This window comes from Amblyomma americanum, chromosome 3, assembly GCF_052857255.1.
Source record: "Amblyomma americanum isolate KBUSLIRL-KWMA chromosome 3, ASM5285725v1, whole genome shotgun sequence".
NCBI lineage: Eukaryota > Metazoa > Arthropoda > Arachnida > Ixodida > Ixodidae > Amblyomma > Amblyomma americanum.
In genome coordinates, this window is record NC_135499.1 from 152,777,472 (window position 1) to 152,799,223 (window position 21,752).

Sequence of the window (21,752 nt, forward strand, 5' to 3'; positions counted from 1 at the left end):
TACTATTATCATTGTCACGCAACTCAGCTTCTCTGTAGCACGGTGGCTCCACACTTAAGGCTGGCTACAGCAAATTCATTTTCCTCCACGTGCCGCAGTTGCCATTGCCGAGTTGCTGGCTGACCAATATCACTGCATGGCTGCGATTTGGCCCTATCTCAGTGTTGTCGCGTTATTGCCGTTGCCATGGATCATGCACTTCCCAGATTAGTGCTTGCCAAGCAACATCTCAATGCGTCTCGCACTGGGGCGATGCTCTGGGTGTTTACCACCATCGGCAACAATGCCTATGAAGGGCTCTTCTCAAGAGTTTGGCAGCGGGAAGGTGCCCTTCACCTCCCTTGTCACCTTTTGCGTGTTTAGTGACATAAGACAGTGCAGCTGAGACTTATCCAGTGTGGCCCAATAGTGACATTGTTGCCTCTACCACTGGCGAAACGTCATCGAATGCAAGCAAGACCGACGATTGAGGAAGCTGAAGGCTGTCCAGGCCCTACCATAAAAAAAAAAACAGCGGGCACTAGATGCACTTGGCCTATTCACCCAAAAATGGAACCTCACAGAGCAGCTGGGATCCGGTTTAAGTGCCTTCAAAGCTGCACTAGCTGTGAGGCCACCCTGGCGGCGGGAATCAATGGATTTCCATGGATTCTTACATGAATAAAAGCTTTTGCATGTGCCTTCCTGCATGGAATACCTCAGGTATCATCCTTTATGAGGTGCGTGGATTTTCTGTTTTCGGTTGGGGCGTACGACCGCTTGGCGCGTAGTTTTTCGGTCCCGCAGCTACACCTTGTCGAAGTTTCACTGTATTTTCTACTTCTCCTGCTGAGCTGCAAGCTTAAAATTGAAACTTCATTTTTGTCACCCACAGCACGGTTGGCCTCCCTTCAGGACAAGTTAGAAAGTCCCCATAGCACAAGCTACCAATCATATGCTACCAATACTAACAGCATTCAGATTTAGTGCTGTTATAACTTCCAAGTTGTCGCTCTGATTCCGAAAAATGTTTTTGCACCATATGTGCTAGAACAGGCAGGTCTTTCGTGTATTCTGAAATGCCGTGGATGGGCATGGTACTGCAGCAATAAAATGTTTGTAATAAAGAGAAAAATAATGTATTCTGGCAAATATTTTCTCAATTAAAACTGCTATTTATCAATAAACAATAACAAACACTCATGTTCCCCAATAAAGCGGGCTCTAACACTATTCTTGCCAATGGTAAAAAATGGCCGGAAAGAAAAATTTTGCCTTCTTATAAAGCTTGAATTTAACTGTATTTTCAACTTGGGAAAATAGTGCCCGATTTACACTGGAATGCCAGAAGAAATAAAAACCTGGAAATCAGGGACTCTACATATACACACAGGCAATGCACCAACAATGGTTTAAAAGCATGCAGCCTGGATAGATTGGTTTCTTGCAAAGCTCGAAGGAGAATGCTGGCATTGAGAGCTTAAACCATTTCCTGCCTCCAATGGGCTTAACACTGCCAGCAACAGCCTGCACAAAAATTTTACAGTGTAAAATGCTTTGCCAATAATGAATAGTGCTAAAGCTTTAACGCACATTGAGAAGTCAACACATGCTGTTTACAAACATCAAATTGTGCCTTTGTGATATGCATTAAAAGATGCATAAGTTCTGCAGGGGAATGCCTAAGGCAATCATGCTGCTGCAGTGATGAGCCATTAATTCTAAAGATTCTTAGTCGACAACACAGAACTGAAGCAACAGAGTGGCATTTGAAGAATGACTTGTAATCTGCGAAGTTTCACCCTTGTAGGATTTTAAAAGGTAGCTAGCTACTCAAGAAACAGCCAAAGTGCTTGAACGGAATGTCTGTTTAGTATGTGCAGTCTTTGCTGTAAAGGACTAGGCTCTAATCTACATCTTAAGTATACACGAATTTATTTTATTTATTTATACCTGCTGCGGTGGCTCAGTGGTTAAGGTGCTCATCTCCTGAGCTGGAATACCCAGGTTGGAACCCGACGTGGTGGCCGCGTCTCAATGGAGGTGAAACCTAAAAGCCGCTTGTGTGCTGTGTGATGTCAGTGCATGTTAAAGATTCCCAGGTGGTCAAAATTACTTTGGAGACCTCCACTACAGCACCTCTTTCTCTCTTTCTTCTTTCACTCCCACTTTCATGGCTCCCTTTATAGCAAGGTTCGTGTGTTCACTGACATATGTGAGACAATTACTGTGCCACTTCCTTTCCTCAAAAATCAATTACCTTCCAGAAATTTATTTATTTATTCATTTCTAACATGCCCACAAATTATACTAGTGTTGTATAAAATGAAACAAGTAGAGGCAACTCACAAGGGGTGTCTCGCAGAGCAGCTTGTTGCCACGCACCAGGTTGCCAATGGTCATGTGGAAGTAAGTGTTTCCGCTGCTCCAATTGGAGATGCGTGTAAATGGGTGGGTGACTAGGATTTCCTGTTGCCCAACACCCCCAACAAACAAAGAACATTCAGTCATACAGGCAGGAAAAAGAGAGACACTTCAGTTGCTAGGACTTTTTTTTCCCCCTTCAAAAATTATCTCTATATTAAACTAGGAGCATGGCAAGTGTTTAACTTTTTGTAACACGGATTAGCTTTTGCGAGCTTTTCTGAGCAGGTTATCTGTCAGCATGCATATACAGCACACACATAAGTGTGCACATGTCTCTCGATAAGCAGTGGCCGATGTTCACGGTAGCGCCTCTTCAAGTCTTCTGGGCATCGGGTAACATTAGGGGACAAAATTTGCTTCCTCCTCCCTCATGCCATTTGTGGGGGGTGGGGCACTGCCCCTTCACCCCCATCTGTGCATGCCTCTGAGTGCACATACTTTCATGAGGGGTGCAAGTAGTGGCTTTAGAGACCACAGGGTCTTACCTTGGAAACTGGATGAATCAAGCTCACTCCTTGCTTGTTAATGGCAATTAGCAGCTGCTCAGGATAGCTTGGTTCCGTGGTTTGCTGCAACAATGAGAATGAACTCAAAATGCGAATTCTTGGTGCAATCCTTCAAGCTTTGGGCTAGTATGGCCTAGCTAGCACTTGGTGGTTTAGTATAAAACGTGGCCGGGACAAATAGGCATTTCTTTTTTTGAGTGGAAAAGTGGTAGCGTTTTAACGTAATTAAACCGAGTAGACGTGCAAAAGCATGAGTTTTGCATGGTTGGCTCATGGTTTTGCTTTGCTGGGTCGTTGGCACGTCTGGCGACGATATTATTCCGATAGTAGTATTAGCTGATGAAGACGACGACGTGCAATGCACAGTGGTAAAGTGCGTTGCAGTTTAAGGCGAGGCATGACTGGCCGCGGCAATAGCATAGTAGTCCAGCGAAGCTGATTTGTTTGCGCTGCCGCGGGTTTGAAACCCAATCGCAGAAATATTTTATTTATTTATTTACATAACTATGTTATAGCATTGCTATGACGCTCGGTTGCTGTGTCCTTGTTGCTATGCTCTTGGCACAAACCCACAAACATCGCAAGATCTTGCTTGGGGTTTACTTGTCGGAATAGTGCTTTTGTACTAGTAGTATCATACTTTAGCCACCAGCTAGCTCCAGATGTCGGGATTAATTCATTGTCAATCTAAGTCATCGGTTGTTGCATTTTAACCCTGCGTAGTCCTCTTTAGAACAGCAAAAGGTAATAAAACCAAAAAAATACTTTTATTTAGCTTGAACCAACCAGCCTTCATGGCCTATGGGTAGTGTGCCCATCTCGCAATCCGAAGGTCCTGGGTCCGGTTCCCACCCTGGCCCTATTTTATTTTAAGCTCAATTTTATTAATTCTTTGCTTTCATCGGGATTTTCCGCTCGCAGCTGGCGACGCCGGCGACACCGGCTTTTCTGTGACACGGGACCCGTAACGCTATCACGTTAACAGGGTGTTTTAGAATGGGGGACCCTATCGATTTGGGGGATAGCGGAATAGGGAGCCACCAGTGCCATGCACAGAACAATAGAACGTCCAGGTTCTTGTCCTGCGCATGCATACTGGCAATTCCCCATATGCCCCTATCCGGTAGGGTCCCCCTATTCTGAAACTCTCAAAGAGGGGAACCAAGCTTAGGCACACCTATTCGCGCTGCAAATGGCGATCTTACGGGTGTACTTGCCAGAGGTTTAGAATAGGGTGCCGGCCGCATCTGAACTACCTTAGCCGTTCGGAGTGCCATTTCGGCCGAAAAAGAGAAATGCTAGTAAATCTCGCAAACTTTTTACACCTTTTTTTTACAGCGAGAGCCGTTTTACATAGAACCCCACTCTCACTACTGCGCACTTTCTTCCCTTCAAACTGTGGTCACAGGTGTCAATTTCTTTGACTACATGTTAAAACTGTGTCTGCAACTACCAAGTTCTTTGCGTTTCTGTTGCTTTTGCCTCAGAAAGCAAAGAACTGAATTTACACATCAAGTACTTGTGTACAACACAGCTAAATGAAATTGCAGAAGTCAAACTGAATGGACGAGAAAAAAAAGAAGCACATGCAGCTTACCTTAACTTCAAAGAATGCCGAGCCAAATGTTGGCCATTTGTATATTATCTTCAAGAACACTATCTTTGCGTCTTCTTGTGAAGTGCCGGCATCCTGGTTGTAAGCAGTTACAATAGCCTAGAGGAAGTAACAATCAGCAGCTAAGAAACATGAACTCTACAAGCAGAAGCAAGTTAATGGAAGCAATGACATTAGTATCAACATACCCGTTTCCAGTCATTAGCACTTTGTGCCTTGATCATGTCAGCAGGAACAAGTTCCCTCAGCATAGATCTGACAGAAAGAAGATTAAGAGTCAGGCAGGAACACTGCATATTGCAATTCCTTGGCAATGCTACGTTATCCTGAATTTCTGCTCCTTCTGTCACTGAACTTACTGGACAGGGGCTCAAGGCTAATGAACGCTAGAAATTGAGAATAATTTTTACATGCACATTTTTGTTTATTTGCGGACAGGTCACTTACGGGACAGCTTGCAGTTCCACCTTGCTCTCCCCAAAGCGGACCCTGTATATGAGAGCAGCCAGCTTTGCTGCCTCCTCCTTGGTGCACTTGTGGTAGCCACGAAGCAACTTCGGCAGCTCCTGTTCAGCACCAAAACAAAAGGACGTGAACAGATTTGCACACAAATTACCACCGATATTTTATTTATACACACATCAGCACGCAAAACTGCGACACCCTATGCAATTTGTCCTTCATTTTATTCATTTCCTTTCTTTCTTCCATGGTTTCTCATTTCTTCCCATTTTTTTTTGCTGCCAGCACGGGTAAGCATCAGCTGTTAGCCCTCTTGTAAACGTGACATAATTGTACAACTTTTAAGAACTTTTCCCCTGTTGCCAAGTTCTTCTGAGTGGGAACACATTTTTTTTTTAAACTTTTCATACCGACACACATTTTAAATGTTGGCCAACACTGAATACCTTTGCACAGCACAGAAAGAAACAAAGACAAGGGACGAAGACAAAAAGTGTGGTTACCTGGTGAAAATGGAAGATGATGTCTGCATTCTTGTCCTTCCCAGGTATCGTGTTGGTCCAAAGCTTCTTCATGAAGAACACTTGGTATGTAAACTGAGGAATAGATCCTGCAGCCAGAACAGAATTAGCTTATAGCAGAGCTTGCAGGAAGTGATGTAAGCAAATTCTGATTTTACAAGAAGTGGCAGCAGTGCCCTTTCTGGAAGCAAGTGAGTTTACAATGTTTCTGCAGTGACAGCAAGAATGAAACGGGCAAAATTACACGGTCAGGACCATTGGTGGCTGTTCGGTGATAGTGACTGAATTCATGATGAGCACAAGGATTAGATTACGCGTAGATGTAATGTCTAGCCTAGATTTTTTGAATTAGTATTCATATCGAACAGTCGGAACATACCCTTGAAAATCCCATGGAAAAGTATAGCACTATTGTTCGCGTTTTATTTTATTTTCATTCGGCGGAACATTCTCAATGGTGAATGGCATGCCGCACCCCTGCAAGTGGCGCTTCTAATGATACTATTCAATCACTCTTTGCACACGCAGAAGGGTCAGCTGCGTGGCCTCGGGCATCTAGTGGCACCGTTAGCGCTGTGAAACCGCACAACGAGGTGAATGTCAGGTGTGCTTGAGGGTGGCCTTCAGTCTTTTGTAGGCACTCACTTTCCACGCCACATCGCTGTTATGCGGTGAAGCCCACCTCACTAAATAAAAGCCTAGCGGCCGCCTTCTCCATCATGCTTTGCTTGCTTTGCTGCCGAGAGCACTGCAGAAATATCTGTATCTCAATTTTAATGACGTTATTCTGTTTATAGTGCACTGGTAGCACAATCTGATGCTTTATGATAGGCGGTGGCTAGTCCCAAAGCACTGATAAGGAGCAGGAATGCCTAGCAATGCTTTGATGCAGGAAGCGTGTCACTAGTGTGGGTGCAATGTATTCTTGCTTCTACATTACAGATAGGCTTGACTACTGCCATTTTTTATATATCGCACTATCGATATATTGAACTACTTCTTGATCCGCTTCAAGTTCGATATATCCGGGTTCGACTGCATGTGCAAGAAAAATAATACGCTCGTGCCATGAAAAAAAAGTAACCCCAAATGGAATGGATGGCATATATACATCAAACTGTTATGGTAGTAGTAGACACTCTATACTCATCCTTATTGTACAGTAATGTCTCGTTTTTATTTTTCCCAAGCATTTGTGAGTGGTGTAAGGACACTAAAGCCTTAGTTTTCAATACACCTGCTTGCCTGGAAACATGTCCTAACCAACACCTATAACAGTAATGCAGAACAAGAGGTCACAGAGAGTTCAGAATTGAAAGAACTGCCCGACCACCACCAAGCTGAGTGCCTGTCCATCAACTCATAGGAAACAAAGTCCATGCTTAGAAAGAGAAGAAGAAAAGGAAGGCTACTGTGCCTGCCAAGTGATTCTGAGACTGGCAGAGAACCTAAAGGTGCCTTTATACAGAAGGGCAACACTTGATGAAAAAGTGTGAGATTTATCTGTAGGCTAGCAGCTCGCAGTGAGCTTCATATCCAGTAACCCAGAGTCAACTGGTTAGAGCTAGGGAGTTTCCAATGAGGTGCTTTCTCACGTTTTGTTTGGTGGTGCTCGGTGGTTCCAGCATGGCTCTGGATGATGCTCGACATTCGCAAGCATGCCTGAAAGCACACTGTGTCCCAACTTGGAGTAAAACATAGGTGTCTGAGGATGGTGCGAGAAACACTGTGCAGTGCATGCAGCTTCACAGGCATCAAACACCAGAATTCAGAGAAGAGCGTTGTGCTGAGAACTAATCGTCTTCACGGTGTTGTAAAGAGCCATATGTTGGATAAAAGTTGTACATGAAAATTTACTGCAAGTTCACTTTCAAAAATCTTGACTTTGGAAGATACTGCTCACCTAACTCTGTGCAGATACTCACCACTTATTGAATTATTATATACTACCTACTGATGATGCAGGAAACATTTGCATCATAGCAGCAAAGCTACTCGTTTTGAAAATTCACATTATGATGCCTCTAATCCTGCCATAGATAGCAAAACTCGCACACTATGAACCTGTGCGACTCTTTGGCTGTAGAACCTTTGGGTACAGAGAGATTCAAACAAGCACTCTACCAAGAAAGCAAGAACGAGACATTACTGTACATAAACTACATCAGTATGTGCTGCAAAACATATACTGTGAATCACCATCTCTTGTTGGCCTTGCTTTGCGGATCCAGTCAGTGAGATGCCGGACAAAGTCAAAGAAGAAGTCTCCTTCTGGAACGCTGATCACTGTTGAGATGTAAATAGAACAAAGGAGTTATGTAGTATTATAATTGCATAAGGTATATTTATAACAGTAATTACACCGCACAATTCTGCATAACAGTGCATTTAAGCTGAGCAACAAGCAAGCAAAATAATGCTAAAGCTCAGTACCACAGATGGGCAGAAAGGCTTTCATTATGTTGCATGAGTGTAAATGCCTGACACATGTAAATAAGCCATGCATAATTACATCCAGTTTTGTGACTTTGGTGCAATTATCTGCTATGTAATCTTGCATATTCCATATTTTTAAGAATAGTTGGCTGAGAGCAAATTAAACGATCACAACATGGAAACAAGTGCATTGAGCAAGCACATGTAACCAGGTTTCCTGTATGTAATTGTCTTTAAGAGGCACAGTGCAAACATGATACGAACTTGTGGCTTGAATATTTGTCCAAGCTATAAGCCACAGGCCATTAGTTCAAGCCATAACAAAGCCTAGCTTTCTTAAGCCAGGTCTTTAGCCCAGCAATGGTCTTTTGTTGTTAGCCTTAACATCACAATCAAGAACTAGTATATTTACCTTGACCGTAAGCCCTGGCATTGGAAATTATAACGAAATTCAAAGTAACCACCAAGTTAGCTGTAATGAATCCTGCGGTTCCGTGGCACACAAGAGTCAGATTATTTTAGAACACCAGGAATTCTTCTGCAAAGCCCAACAGGGTCACTGAATAGCTTCAGTGTGCAGGCACATCCGATTTATCACAATCAAACTGGAGCCATTAAAACGAAGGAAACAACTTCGATGTTACCAAATGGGTTCCTCATTTTCATGTGTGTAGTGCATGCATGACTACTTCCACTGCAAAAAAAAAAAGGGTGGCACACACACCTTTGTCAGCTATCTTGACAAACAAGCTGAATCCCTCAGCAGTCCTTAAGTTCAACCGCTGGCTGATGTTGAGGCAGAAGTCCTTGGCCCGTGTGCCAGAGTCCACTTCAAATGCCTTTGAGCAGTTCACAAAAAAGAAAGACAGATGAGTTAGTACATCATCTTCTGAGAAAAAGAAATCGGTGAGACTACAAAAAGCTGAAAAAAGTACTTTTCTAAGTGCCTCACTAAGCAAGGACTAAGCAAGGTATTGTACCTCATCTGTGTCGTCAGGGAAGTAGACCTTGTGGAAGATCTGCGTTGTCTTGTGCTGGATCGCTTCAACTTCGACCAAGTGCGGCGGGTACTTCCGCTGACCAGTGCTAAGTGAAGGAACAAAGTGAGACATTTTACATTCGAGATTACTTTCTTTTACTATAGTTCCACTCATATTATTTCTCGGCAGAGCTTACAGCAGATAGGAATCTGGACTAACATACCGACCATTTCCATTAATTATTTCACATTAGTAATTAGTTGGCTTAAAGTTGTAAATAAAAAGCAATAAGCAGGATTGCTTCTTAGTCAGATATTACCCATCCAGCCTGCTTTAGACAAATCACAAAAACCACAGTTCATTAGATTGGCGCTTTCCTTCAGCAATCCATATATACTTAGCATAGTAACGTAGCGACAAATTTCAGTGACAAAAGCAGCAGTAATGCCACATTATTAGTATTCAGCTTCAGGGAGTACTTTAGTCGTTTCTTCAGCATTCTTTATGCAGTGCTAATAATAGGGACTCTCAGACATGCTGCAACGAGAGATGTGACAGATCTTTATGACCTTATTTTTGTAGTGGTGATTTGCAAGAGGCATCTACAGTGCAACAGTTTCTTCTTCACATTGTCAGTTCTTTTTCGACAAAGGCTATGCAAAGAGAAGTGTTTACAAAGCCTAATAAGCTGGAAACACTGTTTTAAAGAACAGAGCTTGAATAGAATCTGCCATTGTTTTGAACTATACCGACAGCTTGAGCTAACTGATTAGAAGACAATATAATTCTATTAATCTGCTATGTGTGTCTGTGAAATACTGTGTGTTACAGAAATACCAATTATGCACTGTCCCTAACAATGTACTCGATAATGAAAAGCACAAATGGTAAATGCACTTGCATTTACTATCATAACACTGACCAGGATCTGTGTGAGTGAGAGGTGAAAAATATCTGAACTGGTGTCATTGCAATCTAGCCTAAAAGGCAAAAAATGTTATAAGTGCGCAGCATGCAACCCTAACTTTCTGACAGACCTTAAAAGGATTTTCAAAGGATCCTTTGAAGATCTTCATCTATTGCTTGAATGGGGAGAGAGGGGGGAAAATATAGCAATATCAGATACGAACCGCAGTGTTTTCTGAAGTCGCTGAAGAGAGTCAAGTGAAATGGGATGTGCCCGCGTCCGGAGAAACTGCGTCAGTTCCTTGAGCAGTGACTGGCTGGGCGCAAAGAGTCCTGTGGCCAGCCACATGAGCTCCCAGCCCCGCTCCTCACTGAGTCTTCCATGAAAGGCAAATGAACACGTTATGACACCTCTCTATTCTCATATATGAGTACTACTCGCCACTTCCAAACCTTAGAACGTGACAAGCCTAGCCGCTGCTCTCTAAACTAAGAAAACATTGAAAACATAACTAGGTGCGCTAACAATTATTACTGTTCGTGATTTATTGAAAACAAAATTACAAACGAAGGAACAAATGTCTGCTATCGAAGCTTGAAGCACCTCACCTGTGGCTAGCGAAAATAAAAGGGACAGGAAGAGGAAAAGAAAGGGAGGGATAGAAAGAAAGGACAGGGGTAGGGGTATATACAACACTCTACACAATATACAATATGCACTCATTACACTAATCGGGCCCCTCTATAGTAGCACACTGTGTCATAGCAAGAACTGCTAGCAAGTGGCTTGTGCTGAACCAATGACTCATGGCAAATTGGCTAAAGCAGGTTAGTTGAATTCATAATTTAATATGCCTAAGCACTATATCCAAAACACCTCAAGAAGTCAATGAAAACTAAAGTACTGAGACAGGCAAAGTATTGATCCGCCAATGGAAAAACATAGCCCTTGGACCAATCGGGCTTATGTCACAGCACATAATGTATCATTCATTATGGCAAATAATTAAGCATGGCTTTAAACACCAAAAGCTGCCTCAGGAGGACTGCCCTCACAGATGGTCCATGTTAACATCACAACTGGCTTAAATAAATTGAACCAAGATTAATGTATCTTTATCATGGGCATCTAAATACTAAATACAGCTGTTGTACTGATAAATTAAACTCCGACATGAAAAATTTAATGGCACTGTTACAGCTTGGGCACAAGCAAGCTAACACATCTTCAGGCAGGTAAAAACTCCTTAATATGCTTTCAAACATGCATGAAAAGTGTCTCTCACCTGTTTTTGTTGTCGGTCAGCTGTTTCATGACTTGGCAGTAGATCTCGTCCCTTAGTATTTCCTAGCGGGAAAAAGATTAACACCAATATATCGTGATGACCAATGTTGATACAAATCACTGTGCAATCAACAAATGCACTATCAACAAACCACTTAAATAATCACTTTTGTAGGTGAGTTCTACACTCACGTATTGCAACAGCTGAAGTGACATCCAAGCAAGATCCTGGTCACTTCACTATTTAATGCAGTCATGCACTGTACTAATGGTTGGTTACTGGACAAAATACATAAATGAATCATATTTTTTAGGTTAAAGTACAGTGCGTCAAGTGTTGCTATAACAAAGTTAATAGATTGGGAAAAATTTTTACAATAAATTTAGTAGTATTTATTTCCATAAGAGAAAGTTGCTGCTACACAGTGATGGCATTCCATATCTGAGTGGATACACAATTAGAGACGGTTAGATGTGGTCTTTGCATAAATAATTGTAATAAAAAGGAACAGCAACACTAGACTAGAAATAACCCCTGAAAAAAGTCATATGCAAAATTGTATTCGTTAAAGCCCCATGTTAGCAAACCATGCTATCCATTTTTGTCGATTATAACAAAAGGGGAAAAAAAAAATGAGAAAGAATCATTGCTACCAGCAAAGCTACTCACATGCTTTAATGGGCCCTCAAAGAGCTGATCGGTCAGTTCATTGCCTGATCTTGTTCTTCTCGATGGCAGGTCACCCATATACTTCAGAATAGGTGAACCAAAGTCAAGAAAAATGTCAGCCAGATGTTGCACTGCATGTATTCTAGATAGCGTACCCCAACAGGTAGTTCCTGCCGTTATGTATCACACCAAAATTGGGACAAGCCATAAAAAGGTATGGCATAGCACAGTTGCTGTGCTCATTCACAAGCATTTTTCTTTCCCACTAGGCTTTGTTTTTTTCTCCCTTTATGTAAGAAACTGACTCAAGGTACTTTGAGACCATAAAGGTTAATTCTACACAGAGTCAGTACCGTTTGGAACAAGTACGCATATTGTGTTAAAGGGGGACGTAGGGTTCAAATCGCAAAAATCTCGCAAAACTCCAATTTTAGAAAACAGCAGTTTTAGAACCTACAAGGCCTTTTCAATCACATCCGAAAAATTTCCGCCGAAAACAGCAAAAACTGGCTGAAATCTCCGCGAAAAAAGCCGATTTCTGAACGCGATGCCTCTGCTTCTGCACTGCAGCTTGCAACAAGTTTGGTATCACTGGAAAGCTTGTTCCATCGGCGTTCTCTTCGCATTAGAACCACATGTATGCGATGAAAAATAAGTGCACAAACACTAAAAATGTGGCGGCCTCTACAAAGCCATGGCCACGAACTGCTAGTGCAACTTCAGTGCCAGTTTTCTAAAAAGTACTTTTTGACCCGACTGCTGTTTGCTAAAAGCATAGCTTGGCAATGGCTTGATGGATTTTCATGAGGTTTGTTGTGTTGCGTATCTTGACAAATTCTTTATGCACTGACATTCCTGCATTTTTGAATTGGGTACTTCAGTAGCGTTAGTTGTTGGGCTAGTTGGTATTGTAGATTCAAGTTAATAGCTTTCTAGTGCAATGGCACAAGGCTTAAGAAGGGAAGAAGGAAAACAAAAAGAAGGACAAACACAGTGCTGTGTTTGTCCTTCTTTTTGTTTTCCTTCTTCCCTTCTTAGGCCGTGTGCCACTGCATTGGAAAACTATTAACTTGAATTACTTCCTTAATTTTTTTTTACTCTGCAACTGCTTTGACGCGACTATAATGAGTACATTATACAAGCATGGATATAATTCTTTGAGGAGAAAAAGTAAGGGTGATAAGGAAAATGTCAATGCTAAAAGTGACTTTAGGCTCCTACAATGTTTTGTTGTGATGCCAGGCTTTCTACAAGTTTGGTATAGCAGTGAAGGAAATTAAAATAAATGATGTCAAATCTACCTAAGGTATGCAAGCGAAAACTTGTAATTAATCATTTAGTGCACTTCCCAATAAGCATGCCAACTTTCATTGCTGTACACTAAAAAATAAAGAAACTTCACCTCCGAAACCGGCGTCCCGCCAAACGCTGTGAAAATCTACTTTACTGCGAACTCGAGGCACATATTTCAAACAACAAATCATGGTGTTTTCAACATTTAGGCATCTGAAAACTGTTCCCTCAGTCCTTATCAAAATCTTCAAAGAGCCAGCTGGTAGAGTGCACACATACTCTGCAAAAATATCTTTAAAAAAAAAAAAACATCAGCACGCAGGACAAACCTGCAGGTATCTATTCCCCTGAAGGAATGTTCAGCAAAAAAAAGCATACACCCAGTCCTAGTACGACATAATTATCGAGATACACAACAAGCACCGCCCTGTACATCCACCGCCAAAAGTTTATGGAACACAACTTTGCATACAAATTTAATTTCTTTGCATGTACAGTGCACTGCTTGAGAGTGAGACTTAACAGTGCACTGTGTAATATGACCCCTTGGAATCAGGCCACGTGTGTTTATTGCAGGTTGGGTGTGAAGATGCGAGTGAAATTAGGTTTTCTCGCAAATACTATGTTTCATAAACTTTTGAGTGTGGGTGTGCATTCTCGTCATCACTCTACAACTACGGTGGACACATCTCAGGATATCATTGAAGGCAAAGCAGGCTTCCTGGCTGAGCTCTTCCTTGTTGAGTAGCTTCTTGAGAAGTGGCTGCTTGAGGGGCTCCCGTGAGTGACGCCACAGCTGCTCTCCATCCCGCCGCCGTGCAGACGACAGGGTCAGTGTGCGCTGAAGGCTCTTCTTGGGAAGGGGCCTGCAGAGCAAAGAAGGCAACCTGCCTTTAGTTTATGGAGTTTAACGTCCCAAAGTGACTCAGGCTATGAAGGGTACGCAGCAGTGGAACGTTCCGGATAATCTTGGCTACATGGGGTTCTTTAACGTGCGTTGGCATTGCACGGAACACGGGCCTCTAGCATTTCACCTCTATCGAAATGCAACTGCCGTGGCCAGGATTGAACCCGCGTCTTTCAAGCACCGTAACCACTGAGCCACCATAGCGGCTGCAGCCTGCCATTAAACACTTTGCACCACTTGGAAGCTAAAACTGCGGCAAATATCGAACTCTTGCAGCAGACAGCAAAAAAGCTCGTCTTGAAAGTGGGCCACTGTTTACATAAAGACTGTGTGACGATTGAAAGAAAAATAACAACAATAGAAATAATGTGCTTGCTTTATACTGCTAGTTCACAGTGCAATGCAGGATCCCCAAAAAGGTGCTTCTGAGGTGCAGAAACCTGGCAAAGGTTTGATTTGCATGATAAATAGGATTTCATCGGCCACACGGAATGCTAACTGGCCCTGTCGCCTAGCCCCAAAGTTCACCGCCACCAGCACTATCATCATCTGCCTAATGCCTGTTTCACATGCAAGCAAAAATGCCAGCGAATCCTGTCGCTGCGACCGAAAAACCTGTTTCGACCCGTCGCGGCGGCTCGGCCGGCCAGAGTGAAGGGGTTCCAACAAGTTGGAAATTTTCGCAGCGACAGCGCGATAGCTCCGCCCTCTGACCAATGACTGCACGGTGGAAAAGCCACGTGACAAGAGGAGGATTCGCGCGGGAAAGACAAATGCTTGTTTACTACACGTGCTTCCGACATGTACGTACGAACTTAAAAAAATGATATCAAAATAAGCAGTTGATATTTAACCAACAAGAGTTCTTTATCTCTTAACAAAATTTTAGCAATCTTGGGAAAATAATGCATGAACATTGTCCATGTTGATGGTTGCAAACCACCGGAACCAACCGCGAGCTCGTATTCTTTGCCAGCAACACTGGGATTCGCAGCGGCAGTAAACGCTCTGGAGCGACGCATGTGAAACGGAACCTTGCGAAAAGCATCGCTGCGCCGAGCCGATGGTCGCTCAATTGCTTGCACGTGAACCGCCCTTAACTATGCCCACTGCAGCACAAAGGCCCCCCTCACATCTCTCCACTTCACCCTGTCCTATGCTATCTGCAGCCACTTATCCCCACGAACTTCCTAACCTCAGCCACCCATCTGACCCTCTGCTGCCTCCTGCTGTGCTCACCTTCTCTAAAATGACACGCAGCAAAAGATCCTTAGACTCCAAAGACTTCCTTCCAAACAACCATGTTGGGCACCGCTGATAAATAAAATGAAATATGTTGATGTCTATGCCGATGTTTTCTCCATGTGAAGCCAATGCATATCTGTGCTCATCAATGTGACCTTTACCTGAAGAAGTCGAGGGCATATTCCTCCAAGGTGTGCGGGTGTTCCCGAGATTCAACTCCATTGGTCTGGGTATGCTGGAACAGCTTCTTGCCATTCTCTGCTCCATCTTGTGTAAACAGAGCCAGGATGTTGTTTGGTGGCTTGGACAATGCTGGTAGCACGTACACATAGTCTGAGGCAAAGTCGCCCTTCTCGCCTGTTCGTTCATTTCGACCTGGAACAGTGGTAAAAGGGAAACCGCCATTGTTAACATTCCAAGGGCTTGCATTGAGGCACTTCCCGTGTCTTAAGGCATTTATGATCTTTAAATGAAAAGCGACATGAAGTGAGATTTTTACAGGAGATATGCATAGAAATGCAAGTTACTGCATAGAAATAGACAGATATCCAGATGAACTCTTCAGATGAGCTCTTCTTGGCAGAAACTTAGTTGTTTGAATCTTTTCTCAAATCAAATATGAAATGAATAGCAAAAATGCACATTTTAAAATCTAAGCCATTTCCTCGATAGTCTGCATTCATCATTGTCAGGTGGCGCATGACTCAAGTTTCCAAAATCTTGCCACAATATATAGCCTAAGCTTTATATTCTCCTCAACACATCCTATCTTTTAGCCTAGTGCCTGGAAACTAATCTTAGCACTTCGTCCTTCAAGTTCCACAATGGTTTCACATTATTGCAAAGCAGCAGAAGCACAGGACACTGGGCAGTCATTTCGGTTTCTAATCTCTCAGTTTCAGCTATGATTTTCGGTGTTTTACGGTTCCTGAACATAGAGTCTAAGCGATCAAGTTTAAACCACCAATGTTCATAATTTTTTTGAGGCCATCGGGTATTTAAATCTTCTCCACTATTCAGTAATTTTCAAAACAATGTTAACAGCTTCACTCTACAAAGGGCCTCATAGCTGCGCACTTGTTGACGGCGACCAATGCATTAAGTGTGCGAACAGCTGCACCTTTGATGGCACAATTTCCAGAGACACTACAGCATGGGCTTACCTGTGCACCAGTTGTTGCTGAGTACAATTTCGCCACACATGTTGTCTTCCAGGAGGATGAGGTCACCCTGCTCGAAGCTTAAGTAATTTGCCACATCCCCTGCAAACAGGATGGTACTCAGGACAAGGTAAGGACAATCTGCTGATCAGAATTCTACAGAAACTAAGGACAGAAACAGCACTTAATTGCTAAGTTAAATTTCAAAGCTAAGAACACGCAAGCGATACTTTTGTGAGAAACAAGAATTCAGCTAACCTACAAGATACATTACACAATTCTGATTCGGATGACTACCTCAAATTCGCACTAAAAAAAAAAAAACACGATTGATAATGAAAGACACAGGTCATGAAAAGCAATGCAATTTGACACGATATATGAAATAATAAAGGACTCTGATGTCACACGTTGACCACAGGCTCAAATAAGAAAAATCTGTACCCTTGCACATAAAAAGTGCACACAAAAAAGTGACAGAAAATTGAAAAACGCTGCCCATTATATGCCAGGACAAACCTGGCGGCTTGGCCACAGGCAAAAGCTATGAACCAAAAATGGATTCTGTCCCCGTCCGTGGATGTACCTTTGTATTCCTGCAGGGCAATGACAAACTTTGAGCGCTTTTTCAGGCCCTCCAAGAAGAAGTCGACCAAGTCACGCACATCCTCTGAGTTGGGAGACTGGAAAGTGAACTCTTCCCCACGCACAGTGCTTAACGTGAAGCTCTGTAAGAAGGGACGGTTTCCCCTGCGCACACAGATGAGAAGATAGCGTTTCGTTCTGTTTAGTGTGCACATTTCTGACAACCCTGCATAAGTACACATACAAGCAGACAAAAAATGAATGCCGTGACAAAGGCAAAATAAATTGAGAATCTGGTAAAGAAACAGGGATTATTGTGTCTACATGTTCTGGAAGTAGTTAAGTGAACACTTCTTGTGTACTTTTACTGTAAGCTGTTCATTACAGCAGCACCCTTTTGATGATATTCCTGCAAGTGATAGCTCTGAGGCTCACGAACGTGCTCTTTTGGAATGATCAGTAACTGCCAATATGCTACAAGGACTAATACCCAAAAAATATATTGCCCCTAGCCTGCAGAATGCAGATTTTTGAAGGACTAAGATGCCCGAGAAACATGTTCAGAAACCACAGTTCGTGGTCCTGAAAGCAACAACCTTTCTCATAGAAAGCTTGGTAGTTCTCAAGGCTTAGCATGATGCATATGCTGCACCAATGTGAACTCACTTGTGGCTGGCAACTGAAGTGATCTCAGGGAACGAGAGCTCAAGCAGCACTTGCTCCTGTTCGTCGACCACGTAGACACCAGTCCAGTTGATGGCGATGATAACATCATTCTTGGGCAGGTGTGGGCCTGATGCGCGCAGCGCCTCATAGAAGCGCGAGAACAGCAATGGCCACTTTAGCTTAGCATACTCCACAACATCTTCTTTCACCCGCAGCGGAGGAGCTCTCTCTCTGAAGAAGTAGCTCTGCAAAAGGAATGCAAACGAAGACAGTTAGGAGAAGACTGAAGTAGGCATGACAATGTTGGTTATGCTCGTCACCTGCAGGTCACGACTTATTTTTCCCTTTCAGTTAAACAGAATGCACCAACCTTAGCAGTAAACTAGTGCTTCTGACAGCAGCTACAAGGTTTCTGGAACAATTTGAGTGCAAGTGGAGCCATGGAAACAGAAGCACCATGCCTCAAATCCAGAAAGTGTTCTGAAACTTCCCTTTCTTTGTCCCGCAACACCACTTGTGCATCGCAGATAAGTTTCATGCACTGTGAGCACCACTGTACCAGTGCTAGATGTAGCCACTCAGAGGATACCAGTTCCTATAAATTTTAATCTTCCTTGCATGCAAGCACACAGCAACAAGACCTGCAACATGTGTAGACCACATATGTTAGAAAACAGAACATCTTGACAGAAATGCCTGCCTGGTCAGCATCATGCAGCAGTGCACCATTCACTGTCAGTATTCTCTGTTGACCATTCCTTGCTGCGATATGTAATACAAGGTGACAAAAAATCATTCTGAAGATGTGTGACTCGGGCCTAGACAAACCTTGTTCAATGCTTGCACAACCAGGCCAGCCCAACGCTCCAGAGCCTTGTCACTGGCCTGTAGGCAGTTGTCAGGAATGTAAGTAGGCAACAAGGCAAGTAGAGTCTCCATGTTGACCTCTGTTCCATGATCAACATAATACTGCTGAGCTGCTATCATGGCCAGGTCCTCCTCCTGGCAAGAAAAAAAAAAATGATGTGTTGGTATGTTATGGTAGAAAAACCGTGTAAACTGATATGGCAAATGAAATCAAACAACAACCAAGGAATTTCTTTTTGAGTTTTATAAGGGTGCAGCCAGAAAACTGCTGTCATAAGTGCTTTTGTACTCTGTTTGCAGATGAAAGCACCACCCTCTAGAACATTTACCCAATGTGCACCAAAACTCCAGGGCACAGAAAGAAAATAATAACTAAGTACAGAACCCAATAATTTTTAACGTGTTCAATATAGAAAGGGAAAAGGGAAGAAAGATATGAAAAATTTACTTCTCCTTTTGGGTTTCCATTAGTTGGACTAAATTCAAGTTACTATCAATTTGACCTCACCCTGTCATTTTGCTAGCCGTCCTTGTTGCCTCATTTGGTAGAGCGACTGCCCCAGACAGGTGGTGGTCCCAGGTTTCATTCCCCAAACAGTAATGAATTTTTCTTCAACTATGAAGTTTCTGCTAAAGCTGTATAGGTTTCCTCTGTAGCCATATGGCTGTTCTTGGGTGCATGCCAATGAGTAGATACTTCCCTATTAAAAATCCATGCACTTAAATTTTTGTAGGAGTTTGTACTGTTTTCTATTTCTTTAGTTTCTCCAGTGTAGCCTTTTCTTTACTTCCCGCAAGTTGTTAATTGTGTCTGTATTGCTGATGACTAAGCATAAGCACTTTTGGGTGTGTGGTCTTTTTAAGGCATATGCAGTAACAACACAGGAAAAAGATGACAGCATGCCATCACTCTTGTCAGCCATACGTTTTTGCATGCCAGTTATTTGTGTGGTTAACAACAAGACTAAAATGTTAGTCATTTTAGATCTCTATAATCTACAATATTAAAAAAATAAAAGCCATTCCCTAGGTGTCTTGAAGAAAGAAGCACACAAAGACAAGACACCACTACTTTGAAAAAAACAAAACTAGAATTTTGCAAATGGGTACATACTTGAATCACAGTTTTTATTTAACACCTCAATGAATGCCCACCTAACCATCTGCCGCCCCCTGCTACCTGCCTTCGCTTGCAATTAACCCCGGTACCCTTAAGGATCAGCGTTTATCTTGCCTTTGCATTACATGCCCTGCCCAAGCCCCTTTCTTCCTCTTGATTTTGACCAAGATGTCATTAACCCGCATTTGTTCCCTCACCTACTCTGGCCGCTTCCGGTCTGTCAACATTACACATATAATTTTTCTTTCCATGGCTCACTGCATTGTCCTAAACTTAAGCTGGACCCTTTTTGTTAGCCTCCACGTTTTTGCCTCGTAGGTGAGTACCGGTAAGATACAGCTGTTGTACACTTTTATCTTGAGGGATATTGGTAAACAGCCATTCATGATCTCAGTAAACAGTCTCATACCTTGTCACATTTGTACTCTCCGAACTTGATGCCACGCACCACCTGCTGGAAGATGAGGTTGGTGGCCTCTGGGTCCTGAGTGGGATCATGCCATGGCGCAAATATCTCCTTGCGGAAAAAGAGCCGCCAGGGGGCGTTACGCTCCTGTGCTCCTTGTTCCTTGGTGTACTGCTCGCACTGTGAGATGGCATCCATCACATGCTCCCCGCCACTGCCCAGTGACGATACCTACGTGACAAAGCAGTGAGAGAGAGGAAAACTTTTATTTCTAAACTCATATTCGAGCCTCCATAGAGTTCCATAAAAAAAAAAAGGATTCAGGAACTGACTGTCCACAATGTCACCAGCACAGACATGTCGGCTATCACATCACAGAGGTGCCAGGAAAATTACATGCTCTTTCACAGTGTACAGGAGGGTGTTCAGTCAGCTGTGCTTATGCTTTGCACGCTTTTAAGTCAGCAGTGGGGAAAACTGGCTGAACGCATGAACAGCCAGTGACAAAGAAGGCACATGGAAATTGCGCAACGCATACTGCAATGCGAAAGCAAAAGAAGTCCACCTCATTCTTTCGGTACCAGCAATCTATCAAAAAAGAGAACAATGTTTCAGTTTGTCTTGTTCATGCCCACAAGGAAAACAAACCTGCTTTGAATGGACACAATTTGTGGGGAACATCAGGAGTTTATTTTTTCAGCTTGCATAAGTAGATCCCATACACCGGGTGCTTCACCTAAGAACGTTCTGCAATTTTTAAAAATCGCTTTTTTTTTTTAACGAGAGCCCTTTTTTCGGCATAGCATTTTCAGTGGTGTAGTGTGTCAGAATACAGCTCTGACATGCCACCTAGAAGACTGGTTAACTAATAGTGAATAGTTGACTCTAACTATTACTGTTAATCTCCTCACTTATTGAGAGGTGTGTAGCCCACCATAAGCAAAGTTCATATCAGTTTTTAGAATTTTTAAAACACAGTTTCTCTAGGCACGGTGGCCCAACAAATTTTGCGTACATTGTGCTAAAATACAAGAGCTTTCGAAAAGCTTGCAGGCAACGCAACCTTTCCATTGCACATAACTCATCGAAACAGCCAAAATTTGTTGAGCCACAGCGCCGAGAGTAACTGTGTTTTCAAAATTCTAAAAACTAATCTGACTAATACCTACGGTGGGCTACATGCCTCTCGGTAAATAAGGAGACTAAAAGTAACAGTTAAAACGTTAACTATTCAATATCAGTTAACCAATCTACTAGTTGGCACGTCTTCTACATGCTACACCACAGACGATGCTATGCATAAAAAAGTGTTCCTTTAAAGCCATTTTTAAAAATTGCAGAACATCTTAGGTGAAACACCTGGTATATTGAATTCAAAAGGAATCATTAAAGAGTCGATATACCAGTAAATCTATATATATAAAACATGGCAACAGATAAGTTTCTCTGTAACCCAGAAGCGTTTTTTATTTTACTAATTTTACTCTAGTGGTGCCAGGATGCATTTTTTTTCCTTGACCATTTCTCAGCATTACATGGTGCTTTAAGTCCAAAATTTCATACATTTGTAATGTGCACGAATGCCCTATGCTTTGTTTTGACATTTAAAGACAAATGCAGTGCCTTTATTTACTCTGTGAGCAACTAGCTTGTTGCAGCTGAAAATTTCTCACAAGATGGAAGAAAAAGAAAGTTAAAATATGCCAACTCAGGAAA

The 21,752-nt window shown here is 42.6% G+C and overlaps 1 protein-coding gene across 2 annotated transcripts in view; it reads right to left on the reverse strand.

Moving 5' to 3' along the window:
- ck (unconventional myosin-VIIa ck) overlaps positions 1-21,752 on the reverse strand; it is a 174,835-nt gene that overhangs the window by 2,464 nt on the left and 150,619 nt on the right. Inside the window, exons 27-45 of one of the 2 annotated variants that reach the window (XM_077658424.1) lie at positions 20,040-20,267; positions 18,472-18,645; positions 17,644-17,888; positions 16,979-17,142; positions 16,396-16,494; positions 15,394-15,607; positions 13,780-13,946; positions 11,788-11,879; positions 11,119-11,180; positions 10,057-10,209; positions 8,927-9,032; positions 8,671-8,785; positions 7,710-7,796; positions 5,493-5,599; positions 4,975-5,093; positions 4,716-4,782; positions 4,510-4,626; positions 2,892-2,975; positions 2,329-2,448 (exon numbers count right to left, since the gene is read on the reverse strand). In XM_077658424.1, coding sequence (XP_077514550.1) covers positions 2,329-2,448; positions 2,892-2,975; positions 4,510-4,626; positions 4,716-4,782; positions 4,975-5,093; positions 5,493-5,599; positions 7,710-7,796; positions 8,671-8,785; positions 8,927-9,032; positions 10,057-10,209; positions 11,119-11,180; positions 11,788-11,879; positions 13,780-13,946; positions 15,394-15,607; positions 16,396-16,494; positions 16,979-17,142; positions 17,644-17,888; positions 18,472-18,645; positions 20,040-20,267 — 2,520 coding nt within the window. The remainder of the gene's footprint in view (positions 1-2,328; positions 2,449-2,891; positions 2,976-4,509; positions 4,627-4,715; positions 4,783-4,974; positions 5,094-5,492; positions 5,600-7,709; positions 7,797-8,670; positions 8,786-8,926; positions 9,033-10,056; positions 10,210-11,118; positions 11,181-11,787; positions 11,880-13,779; positions 13,947-15,393; positions 15,608-16,395; positions 16,495-16,978; positions 17,143-17,643; positions 17,889-18,471; positions 18,646-20,039; positions 20,268-21,752) is intronic. The other variant, XM_077658425.1, reaches the window with a different exon arrangement.